The 19,582-nt window shown below is 41.3% G+C and overlaps 1 protein-coding gene across 10 annotated transcripts in view; it reads left to right on the top strand.

The window, feature by feature from the left end:
- lrba (LPS responsive beige-like anchor protein) overlaps positions 1-19,582 on the top strand; it is a 302,458-nt gene that overhangs the window by 106,710 nt on the left and 176,166 nt on the right. For all 10 annotated transcript variants that reach the window (XM_036137527.1, XM_036137533.1, XM_036137532.1 and 7 more), the window contains 4 exons: positions 431-621; positions 5,123-5,207; positions 5,443-5,576; positions 8,717-8,778. In XM_036137527.1, coding sequence (XP_035993420.1) covers positions 431-621; positions 5,123-5,207; positions 5,443-5,576; positions 8,717-8,778 — 472 coding nt within the window. The remainder of the gene's footprint in view (positions 1-430; positions 622-5,122; positions 5,208-5,442; positions 5,577-8,716; positions 8,779-19,582) is intronic.

Genomic DNA, 19,582 nt, shown 5'->3' with positions numbered 1-19,582 from the left:
ATTCTTCTGAAACCCGTCTCTGGATGTAGATTTTTCTTCAATTATGCACTGCTTTGTATTGGTCTGTCTCATAAAACATAATAAAACACGTGGAAGTTTGTAGTAAACCTGGCAAAATGTTCCCTGAAACGCTGATAGTAAACGGCAGAGAAGTGGCCTCTGAGGTTGTTAGAGTTGTATTTAATTTATTGGCATTGGTATGTTCAGGTGAGACTTCTGCAGGTACTCTAATTTTTTTTGATCTATGAGAAAATTTGATAAACAAAGTATTTAAAAATAAAAAAAGAAAGAAAAATGACAGTTTGTGCTGAAGCCCTCCTACTCTCCTCCAGTGTTGTCAGGCCTCCTGTGTAATGTCGTCGTCAGCGTTTTCTCCCAGTAGTTCTTCCAGGGTAACAATAAAGGAATGATAAATGCCTCCTCTCTGCAGGAGCGTCGTCGTTGCACCAAAGAAAGCGGGAACGCTGCCGTCTCAAGTGCCTTCCACCTCTGCCCAGCCCTCCGCTGCTGCTGCTGCTGCTGCTGCTGCTGCTTCGGTCTCTGCTGGGACTCCAGCCGACGGTGTCGCTGTGGTTTCTTCAGGCGACGCCTCCCAGAATCCCTCTGAGGAGCCTGCAGCCGGTACGTCTCCTGCACAAACACGAGCATCCAGAGCACCAACACAATAACGCAGAGGAGAAAGGCCAAAGAGCCTCGTACCGTAATATCGGGTTCAAATTTATGATCTAATTTGGAGAAAATGGAATTAAATGTTTGCATGAATTGTAATAAGTAACTTATACTAGTTACTAAAGACAACTGATGCTGAAAAAAGTTGGTGAACTAGTCAGTTTTGACGTTGTGTTGTACAGGCCTGTCCTGTGAGAATGGTATTCAATAATTTAATAAACCAAGCAAATCATATCAGCCCTGCAGAGATCACACAGAGCTGGGAGGTCTGCAGCTCGACGAGGTGTTGATTAAATAAAATACAGATATGTTAAATTTGTGAGCCTCATTTAGTTTAGGTGACATGAAGCGTCAACACCTCCTGCATACTTCCCTTGTGTTTAAGACAAATTATCTTGGAGTGTTTGAGAAAATCAGAGGTGCCCTGACTCACTTTCAGCAGTGCAAAGCAGAAAAAGACAATAATCATGAATTTCGGCATAAGAATATGACCAAAAAGCCTTTACAGTCAGTTGTTTTTGTGTTAAACTGTATTTGACATTGAAACGAACTACAACTCTCTACTGTAGCAACACCACAGCAGCAAGAGCAGTTAAACAAAATGAGCCGAGAATGAAATCCTTCTGTCTGATTGGATGGATTCATCTGTGAGGAAAGGTTGATGGAAACTCTAAATAGCTTCTTCAATTTTGCAAAAAAAAAAAAAAAAAAACATTTTTGCGCTTGCTTGAGGTGGTTTGTGGATTTTGCGAAAGAGAGTTAATGTGAAAACACATTTGCTGAATAAGTTGTGACGTAGGGAACATTTAGCTCACATGCAACATCGCCAATACTAGTTGACATGACAGAACAAATGCAGCTTGCCCGATAGCAGCACATTCCTCCTTTTTAAAAAAAACAACAAAAAAACGAGTGGTCCATACTAGCTTTTAACCTCCACTTCCCGTTTATTGCAGCCATGCGTGACGTCAACGTCTGATAAAATTATGTTTTATGTAACCCGGTTAATTCGCCTAAATCAGTAGATGGAAACACGCCTAATTTGCATTTTTGTCTTTTTTTTTGGGCAGCATTTTAAAAGTTTGCTCAAAATTCCCACGACAATTGAATGGAAACACGGCTATTGTCCATCTTTTACTGTATGTTCATCATCAGCATAGCGCCAATAATCACCCTGCTGTATCAGATCCACCTGCTACCTGCTTCTAGCGTTGTTGGAGGTTTCCAGGCCGCGGCACAGCTGTCCAATAACAATCCGCCTCAATTTCGTTTACATAATATAAACCAATAGAAGCACAGCGGGAAATCAAGAGGAGTAAATGGAGCCGACGGTGTAACACAGCCAGCTAATAAAAGAAAAATAGCAGCAGCAGGAAAAAAATAAACTAAATATAAAGCATCAAACATAAAACCTGCTGTATGGTTTACTCCAGTCTCATCTTCCTTCGTGGGTCATTAGATCAGACGACCAGCTGCTTTTAGTTGTCCCAAAGGCCAGGTGGAAACTTGAAGGAGATTCTGCCTTTTCTGTTGTGGCTCCAAAACTTTGGATCACGTTAATCTTTAAATATTAGACCGGCATCTTCGCGTCCTGCTTTTAAGTCTTTTTTTTTTTTTTTTTTTTTTCATCAGCGGTCGGCCAGATAAACCAATCTTGTGGCGTCTGTTCATCAGAATGACATTTATGCTTCCCTTTTGACGACCACATGTTTACCATTAGTTAGGCGTGATTAGTTTATTTGTTTTATATAGGGACAAATTATCTATACTTGTTGTATATGGAATGAGTGGCATAGCAGATGTTATCATAATAACATTTTGACAGCTACATTGTTGTAGTGTAGTTAAACACAGAGTAATAATGTGGGTGAAAAGGCCACTACCATTGCATAAGTGTTTAAAGTATTCTACTGAGTGAAAAAACAAAACAAAAGCAGTGTACTCCTTTGATCTTTATAATAAAAATACTGATCAGACCTGGAGCAGAAATCGCAACATTTAGATTAGATTAGATTCAACTTATTTGTCATTACATAGGTACAGGTACGAGGCAACGAAATGCAGTTTAGGTCTAACCAGAAGTGCAATAGCAGCAAGTGCAGGATAAACGATGGTTCCATATGTATTACTGAATAAATATAGAGATGTATACTATTATAGACAGAATTTTACTGATTGATTTGTTCTATGAGTATAATATATAGATAACTAGTATTGTGAACTAAATTTACAGCTGGATATGTACCGAATATAATATACAGGTCGGTATTACTATAGAGTTTTACAGATATGTACAGATATGTGTATATATAGATAACTAGTATTGTGAACTTAGCTATTTACTTAAATGCTGCCAGAGTTTCTGTTTTGACTACAGATTAATGGGTGTAATTCCCTACTGTGGTACGTCACAGGTTGACTGGGCTCCCTAAAGAGCGCTTTGAAATCCCTCCGTAGGTTGCCGGTTTGTTAAGTTTCCACACTACTGCAGTCAGACAGCGGCTCTCCTGACGTCCTCCTCCTGACCACAACAATCCGCGCTTTACAGACTCTCTGTTTGCCCCGTGTGAACGTTGATGGTTCATTCACCGGAAACCTTCAGTTGCTTTCTCAGCTGCCATGTGGTCATGTTTTTTTTTTTTTGTACGTATTTCCAGTTTCAGACAGGGGAATGAGTATAACTTGCATGAGCTGAATACAACCAAGTAGATACATTAGTAAAAAAGTATGCAGAAAACAAATCTATGACAGTCTTATAGAAAATAAGTTTTATTCTTTTGCTTTATTTAAAAAAAAATTGGCTAAAGTCAATTGACTTAATTTTTTTTTTCATTCCCACTTCCACAAATAGACTCTGTGGAGGCGTTTTTACTTTTAGATAATGCGAAGTGTAGCTGTGTCCATCGGGTGCTGGGAGTCGGTCGGCGTTTCTCAGGAAATATGCTTTGAGAGTATTTTTAATGGGGCGGCGGGAGGACTAATGGAGACACTCGTTTGTTTGAAGGAGCTACTTCAGCTGGAGAGGGATGCTCCCACCAGGTCCACATGGCGCTGTTTAACACCTCCCATACACACATGCACTCACATTCCAGCGCACGTTGCACTGCGTGTCATTCCCGAAGAGTTATCCCCGCTCGGAGACCGTCCTGGCTGGAAAAACAAGACGGCTGTGAAACACCAGAGGAATCCCCCCCCCCCTCTTCCCCATATTCAGCTGGGCATTAGCTTATTTATGAGGCACAGAGAGGAGAATTTACTGCCAGATCAATCACACCCTGACTTTGTAGCTCGTGTGTTTCTGTCGCCAGAATTCAGTCATAAAGCACCTTTTAGTTGGATAATGAAACAGTCAGACAAACAGCCCAGAGGAATTGGTATGCAATGATTTAATGAGGGGCAAGTGATAAAGAAAATCCTTTTTAATCTTTTCACATTCAAACACAAGTTTAAAATCATTTTAATTCATCAGTTTAATTGTACTTTAAGCTTAGAGATAATAAATGAATAACTTTAGTTAAGAACTAAATATATATTTAGATGCTTTCATCACATATTAAACCAATAGTAGTATCGTAAAATATTCTTATCAAGTTTAATACCAAACTTAATCTTCTACTTGATCTTTTTTGGAAATAAATTATGCATTTAATGCACCTAGAGGTGCACCAATCAGAATTTAGTAGCAATTTCCCATCCCCAAATTTTGTCTAACCTTGGTAGACTTTAAAATCACTTTAGGAACTGTTTTTTAAGAATATATACAGGCAGCATTAAAAGCATTTGTTCTAGTGTTCCTGCCACAAAAGGTCTGTAATAAGAGGGCAAACTGTGCTTTGTTAAAGCATGTGCTGTAACAAAAAAATAGGAATTTATTTTATTCAAAAAAAAAAAGATAAACCCATTATGGAGTAAACATTTTAAGCTGTATTTTGCATGTTTTATTGGGCTTGTGCACTTAACAAGAGTGGGGCGCATAGCTATAGAAAAACTGGAGTCTCTGTGTGCGTATATTCTACAGATCTTTACTTTAACGCTGATATTTTCAAAAGTCTGTCAAGCTTTCCATAGACGGAAACTCAATAAGATCAGTTTTAATGAAAGTCTTGTTCCACCTTACAGCTCAAACTGTAGAGATGTCTCCACATGTTGTAGAAAATTGTTTTCTGTTAAACAACTTCTTAGGTCTCTTTCTTCGCGTTAACTTGAGCTGGGAATCTTTAGTGTGGTGTGTTTACTGGCTGAGAAAAGATTGGATATTTAAGTTTCTGACTAGCCAGTCGCTACTCCGGGACCATTGGGCTGATCTCGGTTAGCAGCTGATTTCTCTCTGTGCATCTCCTGTGAACACCATAATTGTTTCATAATCTACGGTCCTGAACGCCACATATTTAGCTGTTTGTGTACTTGTCCGACATCCAGACTAATAACAGAGTTCTTTGGTTTCTCCCTGCAGCAGGAGGCGAGCTTCCAGCCAGCTCTAGCCTGCCATCTGTCCCGCCGCTCTCCCCTGTGACCCAGAACACAGCCCCCAATATGAGGTGATTCATCTTCTTTCTTTCTTCCCCTCTCCCTGTCCTCACACGCACATGCACTATCAGCTGTTTACACTCATGAGCATACTTAAGCCCTCCATGCATATCTTATGATCATTGTCGTTGACCTGATCGGATGTTTGGCCTCAGAAGCTGGAGGCTGATAGACGTTGAAATGTTTTGCTGGTTGTTCCTGATGTGCCTCCTCTCTCCTTTTTGTTTACGGTTTGGGTTATTCCAGCATCTCGGAGCGTCTGGAGCACGCGCTGGAAAAGGCTGCTCCTCTGCTGAGAGAGATCTTCGTGGACTTCGCCCCGTTCCTCTCTCGCACTCTGCTGGGCAGCCACGGTCAGGAGCTGCTCATCGAGGGCACCAGTGAGTACGCCGCCGCCGCCGCCGCGGTTCACTTCCTGTCAACCCCGCAGGCCTCGTTGATGCAGTGCTGCTCATTTAAATGCAATAACACTTCCAGACTTTTAATCCAACACGGTGATGAGCTGCATAGGACAATGAGCTGGGTGTTTGCGCTGATGGTTTCCAGGGGGCAGGGTCAGAGGCCAGGCCACTAATAGCAGTGTTTGGGATGTCTGCTGCCACCAAACAAAATGGAAAGTTGATTGATAGCTTCACGAGGGAGGGTGGAAGAAATGCTTTGGGAGGGTGTGTGTGTTGGTTGGGGCTATTTTTTTCTATTTTTTTAATACGATAGTCCATGTGTCATTTGAAGATCGGCAAAAAAAAAAAAAAAAAAGACCAAAAGCTTCCCTGCTGTTTCACCGTCTGTGCCCCCGCTGCAGACCCTGGACGCTCCTCTGTTCCCCCCCTGCCCTCTAAAAGCCTTGGGCTTGCCGTTAGGAATCAATGGAGACATATGCTGGTCAAGTCAATTCTGTAATACAAGGCCCAAATATGTATTAGTTTACAGTAACATCATGTCGACTCATTAGGCCCATCAATACTCCTCTCCCCTGCAGATGGCACAAGGTCACATGATCCCTGTCTGTTGGTGCAAAAGTGTAAAAGTGCACGCGTTTCCACAAGTATCCGGGAAGCTGATGAAATCACACGTCCACACGCCGTCATCGAGGAGATGAGCGTCGTACTAATTTGCTTCTTTAGTCTATTTGAACCGGTTTTGTTTTAAAGTGGAATGATTATTAACCGTTAACTTTCAAAAACCGTAATTTGATTACAAATTTGATGCTCTATTAGGGCTGGACGATATAGAATAAAAGTATATTGATAAAATAGAAATCATATTGGTCGATATCGATAATTATCAAAACAATTCAAAATATACATTTTGAGTGCAGCACTGGCCATTTTATGCTGTTGCTTAATGACCTATTTTTAAATAAATTGATTCAAACACAACCCTTTATTCAACCAACGTTTTACAAAAAACTGTAATTGTTAAAAAAGAAAAAAACAGCATGTGTTCTCTGAAGGCTGATGGGGCTTTCCTGGGTTTGTGATTGGTTGGGAGGATGTAATGATAGGCTAGAATGCACTGTTATTTTATTGAACTTTTTATTGACCCCTGTTTTTCATATTAAACCATACGTCTATCGATCGATAAATATCGTTATTGAATTATTGTCCAGCCCTATGCTCTATTTCACAATTGGCCAGAATTATACAGGCAATATTGGTGACATTGATTTAGTGCTGATGGAGTTTTCTCTTTGTTTTGTTTGTTGTTCTCTTTTTGTCAAATAATACATTATGATGGATTGAGAGGGTGCTAACTGAGAGTCAATCCCTTCACGCTTGAGACAAGACAAATATTGCTTTATTTGTCCAAAATAACAAGACTAATTTACTTCAGATTACATTTAAAAGCGTCATCTTGACTGAACACGGTCAGCTGTAAAGCATGGCAGAGGCAGCATCATGCTGTGGGATTGTTTTACTCTCGGTAGTGCTGGATAATTGCACAAACTGGATGGAATAATAAAAGTTGACTACCTTGACATTTTTCTATTATTTTTCTTATTGATTTTTAAAAAAACACTTTTTCCTTATTTGCATTTTTGACAGAATAACACAGGTCTCATGGGACAAAAATTACAAAGAGCAAAAACGAACATGTTGGATTGCCATGCATCTCAAATTTGCTTATAAATGATCAGTTCAGTCCTCCTTTGCCTGTTGTTGAGGAAATACTCCACTCCTCCCAGTCTTTTCAGCACTAGTCTACTCGAGTCCTTAACTTGCGAATCAACTGTTTGATCAAATATATTTCATTCACAATTTTCATCACGCCAGAATAAAAGCCCCCACTCCTTCAGAATGATTTTTTTTAATATGTTAAAACAATGTCAAGCATATGGAATATATTTACCTTATATTATGTATAATCTATATATGCACATTTAAACTAACCATAATTTGAATTTGAAAAGAATTTAAATATCATGAAACCTTAAAATTTACTTTATTTTGAAATACCCAACACCGTGTGCTCCTGCGTCTCGGTGCAAAGCTAGCTAGCGGCTACCACACGGTGTCCTGCCCTCAGGAGGAAAGGGAAATTCGAGACGACAGTCCAGTGTTTTCCCCTCTAGCAATTTTCTTTAAAAAGCGACACCCAACAAGCGACTTTTAGCGACTTTCTTTGTTTTAATGGCGACTTTACACAAAGCACCAGACGTTCTGGAGTCCCTGTATTGAGGCAGTAGTTAGCGCTACTACGAGGGTTCCTACTTCCCTCAGCGCTGTCTCTCAGGCACACCACAGCTGCTGCTGCCTCGTCACATATATAGTTTTTAAAGTAGTGTTTTCCTGTTCTTTTTTTGTCTCTGAAACTGTTGCAGCAACTTAATTATCTGAATTTGATTCACAAACGGCTTCAATCACCAATTCATGTTGTTCACTTTGCACGGCTCTGGTAACTTTTGGTTGGTTTAATGTAGTGTGGATTCAGGCAAGGTATTAAAATTCCTAAATAACTTTATAAAGGTAATTTGTAGTTCCAAACACATTTAATCACTATTTTGAATTACTTTTTTAACTTGGGGAAAGCTCTTCTGCAGCCTAGGTCACAAATGTAATAGCAAATATGCAAATTAGATGACCTCATCCACCCCCACACAAAAAAAAACACACAAAAAAAAAAAACACCGGCACGGTTTTTAAAAAAATCTAGAAGAAACAGTGTAAACTCTATGGATTCTGCCAGAAAGAGGAGCCAAACACTGAGCCAGAACTGTCAGAAGCTTGATGGCTACAAAAAGGTTCAATCAAATATAAACACTTAATGTGTATAATTGAGTCTGTTTGTATAAACCTGGTTGGTTTAAGCAAATCCATAACAAATTGAAACTTGTGCACCCAATTAAAACCTCATCAGTCATTTCTTGTGAAGGATTTTCAAGAAAGAATCCTCTGTAATCAAATAAAACTGTAACATAATGTAATATATTATTGGTATATAACTGTGACTGTAAAAAGCATTCCTAACCGTTCTTAATCTATGTTGCTTTCTGACCTTCTGACCCTTTGTTTTTCTCCAGGTCTGGTGTGCATGAAGTCCAGCAGCTCGGTGGTGGAGCTTGTCATGCTGCTTTGTTCTCAGGCAAGTCTGGCATCTTTATCTTTTCTGAGCGCTCTTCTGCCAGCCTGATTTATCAGGCTCACCTTGAGAGCAGTAAATCCACGCAGCCTTATCGGTTCCTCCATCCCCGCCTCCTTTACCTTTCCACATTCAGCCTCGGCCTACAGCGAGAAGCGGAGAATCAGCTGCAAGTATCGGTCAGAGGGTCAGGAGTGGCCGACCTGTCCGCGTCACCTTTGGCCCCGGTGGCCAAGCCCAAACTCACGAGGAGGGATGATGTAGATTTGATGGTGCTTTGCATTGATTGACTCTCCTCTCCTCTGTTGTCTTGTGGGTGTTTTTTGTTGTCAAGTTTATTTAGCGGCTGCTGGATTCATGAATACTAATTCAGGGATCATAAGCCCGACGTGGGCGGATCAATGATCGGGGTTGTCGATGGATCACTCTGGGATGGCTGATTACCGTTAGGAGATGCAAAAGCGAAAAAAAAGGGTTCCTGCTGCACGAAAACCAAAGCACAGTCCGCTGCTTTAGGCTTATTTAGTATCTAGTTTCACTGGTATACATATACTGGAGTTGTAAAGATGTCTGCTCCCCCCTTGCAGATTTATTCTGTCTAGGTCTTTTTTGTCACATGTGGATGGTTCAGATCCATGAACTAACTTATATTATCTGATAAAGATAAACAGAGTAAATGCAAAAAGCTGATTCCAAATCAGCCTGACAGTTCCAGCAGGCTGCCCAGGTCCTTAAGCCCAAAGCGGTTCCTGACTACCACGGCTGTGTTTGACTGCAGGTGTGATGTGGTTAGTTTTACGCCATAGGTAACGGGACCAGTTCCAGTTATGTGTCGTCAGTCTACAGAATAGAGAACAGAATAGAGAACAGAATTTTTCCCCACACAGGTCTTGGTTGTCGTCAGAATGGTTTGGGGGAGAACATGAGACGGGTTTTAGTGTTCCTCTCCCAGTTTTAGCTTATTGTTGTTATCTGAGGCCACTGAGACCTGCAGTGCTTTAGATGTTGTCTTCAGTTCTTTTGGATCATTGAGGCACTCTGAGTAATTTTGGCATGCGGTGGCCACTCCTACGATTGTTCCCCGCTGTTCTAAGTTTTCTCCATTTGTGGATTATGGTTCTCATTGGGCTTGAACGAGCTCTGCAACATTCCCCAAAGTTAATGAATATCTTTAGATCAGGGCATCGGATGATGCGTTGCTTTTTGCGATCGTTGAGCCCACTTCATCCTGTCAGGCGGGTTCTGTTTCAGATACATGTTGAAACTACAGGTCTAGTTAGTAATCAGGTCTGGGTACGACTGTTAAAACGGGACCATGAAAATGCAGTTAATCGGTCGAGGCAGATGACCGTTCATACTGAGCCTGGTTCTGCTGGAGGTTTTCCTTCCCGTTAAAGGGGAGTTTTTCTTCCCACTGTCGCTTCATGCTTGCTCAGTATGAGGGATTGCTGCAAAGCCATCAACAATGCAGACGACTCTCCCTGTGGCTCTACGCTTCTTCAGGAGTGAATGCTGCTTGTCGGGACTTTGATGCAATCAACTGGTTTCCTTATATAGATTTTGACCAATCTGTATAATCTGACCCAATCTGTATAATATGATTGAATTTGACTTTGTAAAGTGCCTCGAGATAACATGTTTCATGAACTGGCACTATATAAATAAAACTGAATTGAATTGAATCAGTGTTAGAATACCATGGTGGTGATTGTAATTACTCGATAAGGACACCAGAACTTTTTTTTTTTTTTTTTTAGCTTTTAATCATCATTTCTTTCCTGCTCCTTCTAGCTCCCCATATGCTGCTCAGCTCCCATTACTCATTTTGCTTCTTCCGCAGAAAGGTAATGCGGCCAGATTACACATCTGTTTGGATGTCACTGGCCTTGAGAACTGGGGCTAGCTAGACTCGTTGGTGGTGGGGGGGGGGGGGGAATGTGAGCCTCGTAATGTCCAGAGACGGAGGAATGGCAGGAGTGAAAGCTAGACAGGGGAAGCAAAGAGAGGAGAATGACAGGCTCTAATGCACCTATTTGTCATATCTGTCAGGGTGTTGTTTAATGCTAATCTAATCAAAGGCAGAATCTCAGTGATTGCTCCGCTGCACTGCTCATGCCTCGCTTCCCCCTTTTGGTTCACGGCCCAAGCTATTCCTTCCTTTTCCCCAAAGCTCCCAGCTACACACACACACACACACACACACACACACACACACACACACACACACACACACACACTTTAAGTGAGGCGGCCCGGTATTGGCCAGAGCAGTGTTGATTGCTTCAATAAATCATCCAACCAAATTCTCTCACAGCTAATGCAAATGTAATTTTATTGTTGTGTAAAGGGGGGAAATGGGGGGGTTGGGGGGTGGGGGGGGTTTGGAGAAGGTGGGAATGATCTGCCGCTTCCCACCAGGGAAAAGAGGGAAACAGGGACAGCCTTTGCTCCAGGCTAAATTACAATGTATAATTATTTCTGTGTTTGTTCTCCCTGTGAGCCAGTGAGAGTGAGCCCATACCATGATTGATGGGGTTATTTAGTGAAGTTTCTCGGGGCCCTCCGGCACAGGAAATACTCAATTCTCACACAGGAAGTGCCTCTGTGGCCATCTTGTGACTTTTTTTTTTTACTGCCTAACTGCTGAATGAAGTAGATGAAGAGGATTTTGAGTGGTTCTTTTCTTCCCAGCCCCCATACACCGTCATCAGAGATGTGATCGCGATACCATCTCTTGGAAATTTTTAATTAATTTCCCAAGCACGGAGATGGAGTGGAGCCGGGGTGAGGGGTCAAGAGGCTGGGGACCGCAGAGCAGTTTTTAATCAGAGATCCTATGAAACTTGCATTGGCAGCCACATCAGCTTGGCATTGAGGAGGGGATTGTAAACCGCTGTTTGATAGCGCTGCGAATCGAGGCGAATACAACGGCGCTCCCAATTAAAGGGCCATTTTGATCAGACATTAACTGTTGGGGTGGCATGCTGCCTTGTTCTCATCTGTAATATTGATCCTGGTGGACTCCTGAATACACAAAGTGAGGTTTAATGATCTGAAACTGTACTTTCTATAGAGTAGTATACGAAAAAGGAAGCGTTGTGCTTCCTTTGCAATTCAGATTGCACTAATTTTTAAGCCTGGATCCCATTTGACATTTAAAAGTAAATTGAAGTGCGGTGTCTCATTCTTTCATAAAAGGTCACAAAAGGTCCTACAGACTAAAACATGAAGGAGTTTGACACTCCCTGTTTTAAAGAGATGTGAATGTTGGATATTTCAGGTGCACTGATCAGGCTTTCCTTTTTTTTTATGAAGTCAAAACTGTAGATTTTTATTTTGTTTCCCTAAGAACTTCACCAAATATAGACTCATTTGTTTAAATATTGCTCTAAATCAGCTAGAGATGATTAACAAGTTTGTTTCCAATTGACAGACAAGTGCTTGCATCTGTAAATCAGCCATTATGGGATGAAATTTAAATACCCCAGTTTTTAAAGGTGAGCATCAATCATTAGAACTCTTTTAATTCAGGGCAGCTTCCCTAAAATTGATTGATCCTAAAATATGGGATTGAATCGTGTTCTTCTAAATCAGAACGTATCAAATGTGTTGTAAACCTACGGGATCTTTGGCTGTGTACTGATATACTGATCATATCACCACTTAGACTCCCAAATCTACAATATACAAACGCACAGGCTCTTACTTTGTGGTCAAAGTGACACAGTTGGAAGATCAGTTTTTCCACAATCCGAAAGTTGGGGGTTTGTCATATTGATGTGCCCCCGAGCAAGGCACCTCACCTCAAGTTTCCTCCCGATATGCGTATCAGTGTGTGTACGCGTTATTTAGTAGATGGGTGAAAGTGGGCATGGTGTAAAACACTTTGAATGGTGGGTATGACGAGAAATGTGGTAAATATATTTATTTCAGTAAACAATAATTATAATATTATAATAATAATTTATTGTTTACTGAATGAAAAAACTGGGCAGCAGGATCCTTTTATAGAGATAGGGAATACAAGGATCAAAGGAATACAAGATTATCCCTATTAATTTACCAAAGACTGTTCCTGACCTCCAGCGATTTTGTCGAGCAGTTTGTACACAAGCTCTTAAATTTTCATTAATGCATTAAACATGAAATAAATCGTAATTTTTTACCTGTATTTGACCCACAGATTAAGAATCCAAGCCAAAATGGAGACATTTAATGATCTTTATTAGTTGCCCTTTGGTTGCTGCATCACTATTTGTTAAATTATTTGCTCTTTCTTTGTCCTGTTTTAAAATAGAGATCATAATTGTTGTCATTCATATACCATGTAATGGCCACTTAAGGTTACACGATGCAAGTTTATTTTGAAAGGAAAGACGCATTTAAGAGAATCATTCCAGTCTTCACAACAAAGAACGTTTGCCAGATTTTTTTTTTTTTTTTTTTTTGCCACACCAAATAATTCGCCTGCTTTTGAAAAAGCGGGCCCTCTCTCTTTGTTTGGAGCTTTTCTAATGTCGTTTTTATGGCCACTATCCTGTTTCCCGGGATGCACTCGTAGGACCAGCTTCTACACGGTAGACGCGATCAATCAGCGGTACAGTGGGACAAGAGAGAGGAGTTCCACCGCTGCCACCCCTCCAGAGTTTTGAGAAATTATCTCATTGGATACCGGATGGTGTTCGATGTGCAGTGGCCCATAAATCTTCTCAGTAGCCGCATTTGTGTCCTGTAGATCAGCCATTATTGTCCGGCCCCTGTGTCAGCCCATCCATCCTGCTGCCATTTATCAGAGATGCATCCCGTAACGCCGAGCGGAAGGAAAAGAGAGACGGTCAGGGGGAGAACGGCTGATGGTTTTTATGTGGAACTGCTCTTCCTGATGCTTTTACAAGACAGAAATCAGAAGCTGTTTTTGTAACGCATTCCCTAATATTTATATTCCTTTTTATTCTTTTAATAGCCTGACGCAGGACTGTGAGACTCCTGTCTTCCGTTGTTTTCCTTTTAGGATGGATCATTTGCGGATAAGCAGACTTGCAAAACTATCCATTTACCTTTTTCACTTTACAATCACAAACTATGTTATATTTTTATGTTAGTGCCTGTTTGTGAGACAGAAAGAGAAAGAAATGATCTTGGATTTTCTCTACAAATAAAATTGAGAAACGTGTGGCATGCCAGGTCAATCCTTTGGAGAGACATCTTTCGCTGCGGAGGACTGCAAGTCTTGTACTCCTCTGCTAACTTTGCTCATTTTTAACATTTTACAATTTGCACAATACCTTAGGCTCTGACCAGTTGAACGATGAGCATCTCTGGCTCCATCTGAATACTCTTAATCCTAGCTTCTGCCCCATGACCTTTCATGGGATCAACAGTAAGAACTCTGTCGTGGGGCGAAAAGGAGCTCCGGACTGCTGTGCTGAATTTGGACGGCCTTTAACGGCCTTTAGTCTACAGCCTCCCGAAAATGAACTACAAAGTACGCGCTCTTTTCTCTCTGGACATTTTCGTTGATTTCCGTGAGTGGGCTCTGCTGATACGTCATGTCGCGCAAAGGATTGTGGGATACCTTAAGGGACGTCAGGATGTCCCTAGACAAAACTAGCTGCTGGACTTTAGACTTTAGACAGCTTTATTTGTCATTTTGTATGCACAAAGTGCGTACAGATCGAAATTTCTTTTGCATACAGCTCGAAAACTCACAGTAAATTGCACTAATTTTCAGGATAAAGATGCAGCAGCGATTGAAATGTTAACAATGTCAAAACAATGTAAACAATGCAGGGGAAATAGACAGTGTGCTATTCACGGTATCCAGGAAAGTATTATTAAAACCGTGTAATATACAAGTGTGGTACAGAGTCCATTTGTGGCTTCAGCATTTCAACAGTTTGAAGCATATGTGCAATGTGTAAATGTGCAGTTATGCGAGTGTGGTGCAGTGTCCATTTTGGGTTTCAGCAGTTCAGTCCATTTAGACTGTGGAGGGAGCATACAGGCTCCTTTTCCTACCTCCTTCCTTACTGACCGCATTATTCGGACAGCACTGCTCACGGCGACCGCTGACGCACTTCTGCTTTGGCTAAAGAGTCCTTGCTCTATAACTGTTATTGGATCATCGTATTTTACATTCTTATTCTGGTTTGGGGCGGGACTTAGACTAGGCAGCTCTAACAGATGAATATGTTTTAGTTTAACGCCGTGGTCTCCAGCACCTCAGGCACATGAACAGCCCAAGGCGAGGGACCTGCAAAACTTAATGGTCCTTTTGATTCAGGTGTGTTTTGGAGCAAAGGTGAGGGGGGGGGGGATTAAACCGGGCAGATATTAACAGGTTTCACAGTGTGATAGAAGGGAGAAGGGGTTCTGTTGGAAAAACGATAAGCCCAAATAAACAACTGCACGTTCAAACACAAGCCCTAAACGACTCATAAATTTTCAAGTGACTTAAAAAAAAAAGATGCACAATACGCAGCAAAGATGTCGGAGAAGCTGAGCCAGGGGCGCAACTTCTTTATCACACGGGGTCCGCAGATAATGTGCATCCCGTGCCAATAGAGCTTAAGTCATCCTCTTGAAGGGTGCTAGGCTGCAGAGACGTCTCTGTTGGTTGTGTCTATCTGATTTGAAATATTGCACAACTGTCTCTTGTTTTGTCCAACACTATTTTCCTGCGGCCGACCATGCAGATAATCCTTTAATTATAATCCAATAACATCGGTGTTAACCCGACTGATCCATCGACTGCTAGAATCACGTGTTCCCAGCCACAGATTCACCAAAGTTAACCTGTTTAACAGATGGGCACCTCTCCGTCCCAGTCAGCAGGCACAAAGACAAGCACTTCCCCAAACACTTGGCTTCCTTGACTCCTGACCACGCTGACCTGCAGGTTACAGAAGAAGAGCGTGGTGAAGGGAGGGACGTTTAAAGCCTTTCGTGGTCGGGGATCAGGTCCTAAGTGCTCCTCAGCTCCAAAATGATCGATAAAATGGTCTGACAGCCAAGGGAACCAATTAGTACGTCGGAAAACTTCAGAGTAGGAGGAAAAAAATGAACAGCTACGGCTTTATGCTTGGAGTTTTGTTTTTTCTCATGCTAGTTGGTTAGATTAATCGTTAAGCCAGTAAAATTGGGTTGTAGTTATTCATAATTGTTTGTGAATATTTTTTTCTCGTCTCGCAGATTAAATGGAGACCATGTGATTTAAACCCAGGCGATATGAGAGGCGTGAGAAAACTGCTACAAAATGTGATGAAACTGAGCGATTTTTTTTTTTTCTTCTTCTTCTACTAGCTACTGTGAAATACTTTCATTTTCCTCTCCGTCGGCCCAACATCCCACTGTGTAGTTAAACAGGCTCACACAGTTCAAGATCAGTGAAAATCAAACAACCGTCCCCCCCCCCCACTCTCCCTGTTCACCCCTGCCCCGTCCTCTGCTCCCATGCGCCCCTTTACAGCTGCGCCACGCGGCTCCGCGTCCCACACCGACGCTCCGTAACGCTGCGTATTCTTTGAAAATATACTCTCCGCTGAGACGCAGAGAAAACACGGCAAACACCAACTGGCACTTAATCCCGAAGACTCCCCGTCGTGGGCGACTATGCAGGCGCAGAGGCGGCGGTGGGGGTGCGTTGTGTTGGAGGAGCTGGTGGGGGGGTCAAGGGGGCTTCCTGACAGGAAGCGGAGTCTAGCTGAGAGGAGAAAATCAGACAGGAGACTCCTAAAAATATTGAGTGGCTTTTAATTTGGCTGCCAGTCGGCTTTCCCGCGAGCCGGCTTCAAGCGGCACAAACGGCCGGTTATTTACACGCGACATATAGTCGTGTTTCAACAAAATGAGTTTCCCCGACGGAGACCTCTCCTCCTGACAGGCACCGTTAATGTGATGTTTTCTTACCCGACAGCCCCGCAGTTATGAGACGTTGGAATGCATTCTGAAGTTTTTCTCCTCGCTTTTCTCTGTTCGGCTTTTCGCTGATTTAAAAAAAAAAAAGAAAAAGAAGAAAAAAAGTATGTTTTAACTTAAATTTGTTGTGGGAATTCAACATTTTCTATCAGAAATTGTGTAAAAATCTTATAGCTCATGCTTTTAAAAAGGCTTGAAACAAGGAATGGAGTCTTAGAAAACTAAACTTGGACTTCAGCGTAATGGTAGTTTCCTACTGCTGTTTATTCTGTTTTTTTAAAGGGTCAATGTTGGTAAAGTGTTCTGATAAAGTTGCTAACTCCAGCAACAAAAACACCAGGTGACACTTATTTGATAAAACTTTGTTTTGACTTATTTATTTGAGACCAGAAGCAGAATTTAAGTATATATATATTTTTTTAGAGATTGAGAGTAATAAAAATATCAAAAAAGGTAATTCCAGTGATTATTTCAGTAATAATGGTGGTGAATTTGTAATTCACCAACTGTGTTAACTGTGCTAACGTAGCACCGTTAGCACAGTTAGCATAGTTAGCATCGCTGCACTGAATCAGCAGTCACACTGCAAAAAGGGAACTAAAAGTAAGTAAAATTTTCTTGAAATTAGTAAATTTTTCCTTGATTTGAACAGCTAAATAAGACTATTTGCCAATGGAATGAGAATTTCTACTCCTAAAATAAGATAATTAGACATTCTGCACTTGAAATAAGATGAGGGAGATGAATTGTTATTTTAAGTGTGAAAATCTTATTTCATTAGCAAATAGTCTTACCAGCTCAATGCAATGAAAAATACATACATTTCAAGAGGATTTTACCTACTTTTAGTTCCCCTTTTGCAGTGCAATGGATTTTCCAGATTATTCAAATACTACACCAACTAGATTTAGATTAAAAATAAGGTATATTTTTGAGGTTTTGTGGCGCTAGTCGCTTTTAATTATTAGTAGCTCGACAGGAAGAACCGCAGAGAGGACAGAGGAAGACGTGCAGAAAATGGCCCAAAGCTTGGAAATTGAACTGCTATATGTTGCATGTGGTGCCTCCTAAAGTAATATTTGTTGTGCTTCCAACTAGTTTCCTTAGCGTGCGGTTATAGAAATGTTTGGAAATGGCCTAGCCAAAGCCTCCACTTGAACTAGATGGCAAATCTGTGGGGGGAGTTAAAGATTTGGGTGATAGCAAGGAGACCTTGACAACTTAAAGACCCGGAGCTCATTGCAGAAGATGATTGGTCAGAAGTATCAGTTCTGGATGACCTGTCCCCGGAAATGTCCCCCAGGCTGTAGTTGTCCCTGGTTTGCAGGCGAGATATATGGTCACCTCTCTGTAATATCAGCAAAGGCTTTAATTAATCGCTGAAAAGGTTAGTTTTTTTGAAAGAGTGTAAATAAAAAAACTATTTTTGTATTATTATGTGTCAGTGCCTGTGTTCATTTCCAAACCAATACTTTCTTGGTTGAACAGAATTAATTTTAATTCCAACTCTGCAGAAATTATTTTGGACTTAACTCCACATTTTGTGTAGATCTCATTATAAAACATAGCAATGTTCTTTAATCCAGTTATCGTCAGTGTCATTTGTTGCTCTCCTTTTAGGTAATATTTCCTTTTTGTTGGGGTGCTATTCTGTGAAGGTCTTCTTGTGTTTCTACATTTAAGGGCCTTAAAAATTACATTTTTCTTTTTAGATTAGGTGATTGTAAGTGCAACCTCAGCTATATTGGTTACGAGAACAGCTGCATTTCTTCTTCTTCTCACACCACTGTAATCCACTACAGTGAAACTGAAATAACATATGAACTGTCCCGTCCGTCCTCAACGGTTCTGCATGGAAAGAGTTTTTTATCAAACCGTTCTTGCATGTTTGGGCTCGTCTGTTTGGGATTTGGAAGCTTTAGGTCCAGTCCTCGCAGCCTTTGATGGTTTAGTCCTGACAGTGTGAGTCCGTGAAGCTCTCGGAGACCCGGCTGTGTAAATATTTGCACATCAGTAAATATTCCCTTCGGTTGTGAATTTGAGCACGCAAACACCAACATGATTGTCTGTTTTCATTCAAGCACATGAACACGCACATGTGGCCTGTTCAGAAGAGGCTCTGGTGTCAAGTTATCCACACACAGCCGCTTGTATACCAAACCACTCAGCTTCCGTATTAATCAGTCGCAGAAAGAAGAAGAAAAATGTATTTATCCTTCAAGCTCTGATTCTGCTTTTTGTCCTCATTTGTTTACAGTTTTGTCTGAATTATTTCGCTGTTAATAAAATGCTTTAAGTCAACCAAAAGATCCGATCCTAAGTGACAAAGCTTGTAAGAACTTGGAGTGTTTTCTGGCCGCTGGAGCAGTAGCGCTGTAGTGTCCATGTAAATCTGCTGCATTTTAGGGTTTGTAGGAAAGAAAAAAAACATTTTCCATTCTGCCTTCGCTTCATTGTCACATTCAGCTTGAGAATTTATGCCTTTGTCGTCCCGTCCAAGGCTGCTCTCCCGTTGCCTTTCAGGTCAACAAATACTTGTGATTATGAGTGATGCCACCAAAAAGCACAAGTGACTTATTTGTTATTTCGGGAGAGCTGGGACATATCTTTCTCTGGCTTTGGAAAATGTTTTCCTTGTGTTGTGGCGAGCCCCATGTTTGAAAGGCGATTTTTGCTCGGGAGGTCTGCGTTTTCTCACCAGCGCAAGTGGTATATTTAGATGTTGATTATGGATAATCAGCTGTAATGACGGAAGTGCGTGGCATGTGTGTTTAGACTCAATGCCATCATCAGGGAAGGCAGACCAAACAGAGCTGTCGTGCTGACTTCAGATTTAAACGGGCATTTACACGAACAGTCAAACGTTCACTCGCGCACGTCGTGCCGTGCG

The sequence above is a fragment of the Fundulus heteroclitus genome, chromosome 5 (assembly GCF_011125445.2).
Source record: "Fundulus heteroclitus isolate FHET01 chromosome 5, MU-UCD_Fhet_4.1, whole genome shotgun sequence".
Lineage (NCBI taxonomy): Eukaryota > Metazoa > Chordata > Actinopteri > Cyprinodontiformes > Fundulidae > Fundulus > Fundulus heteroclitus.
Note: the sequence above shows the minus strand (reverse complement) of the source record. Positions and strands in the feature narration are given on the sequence as shown.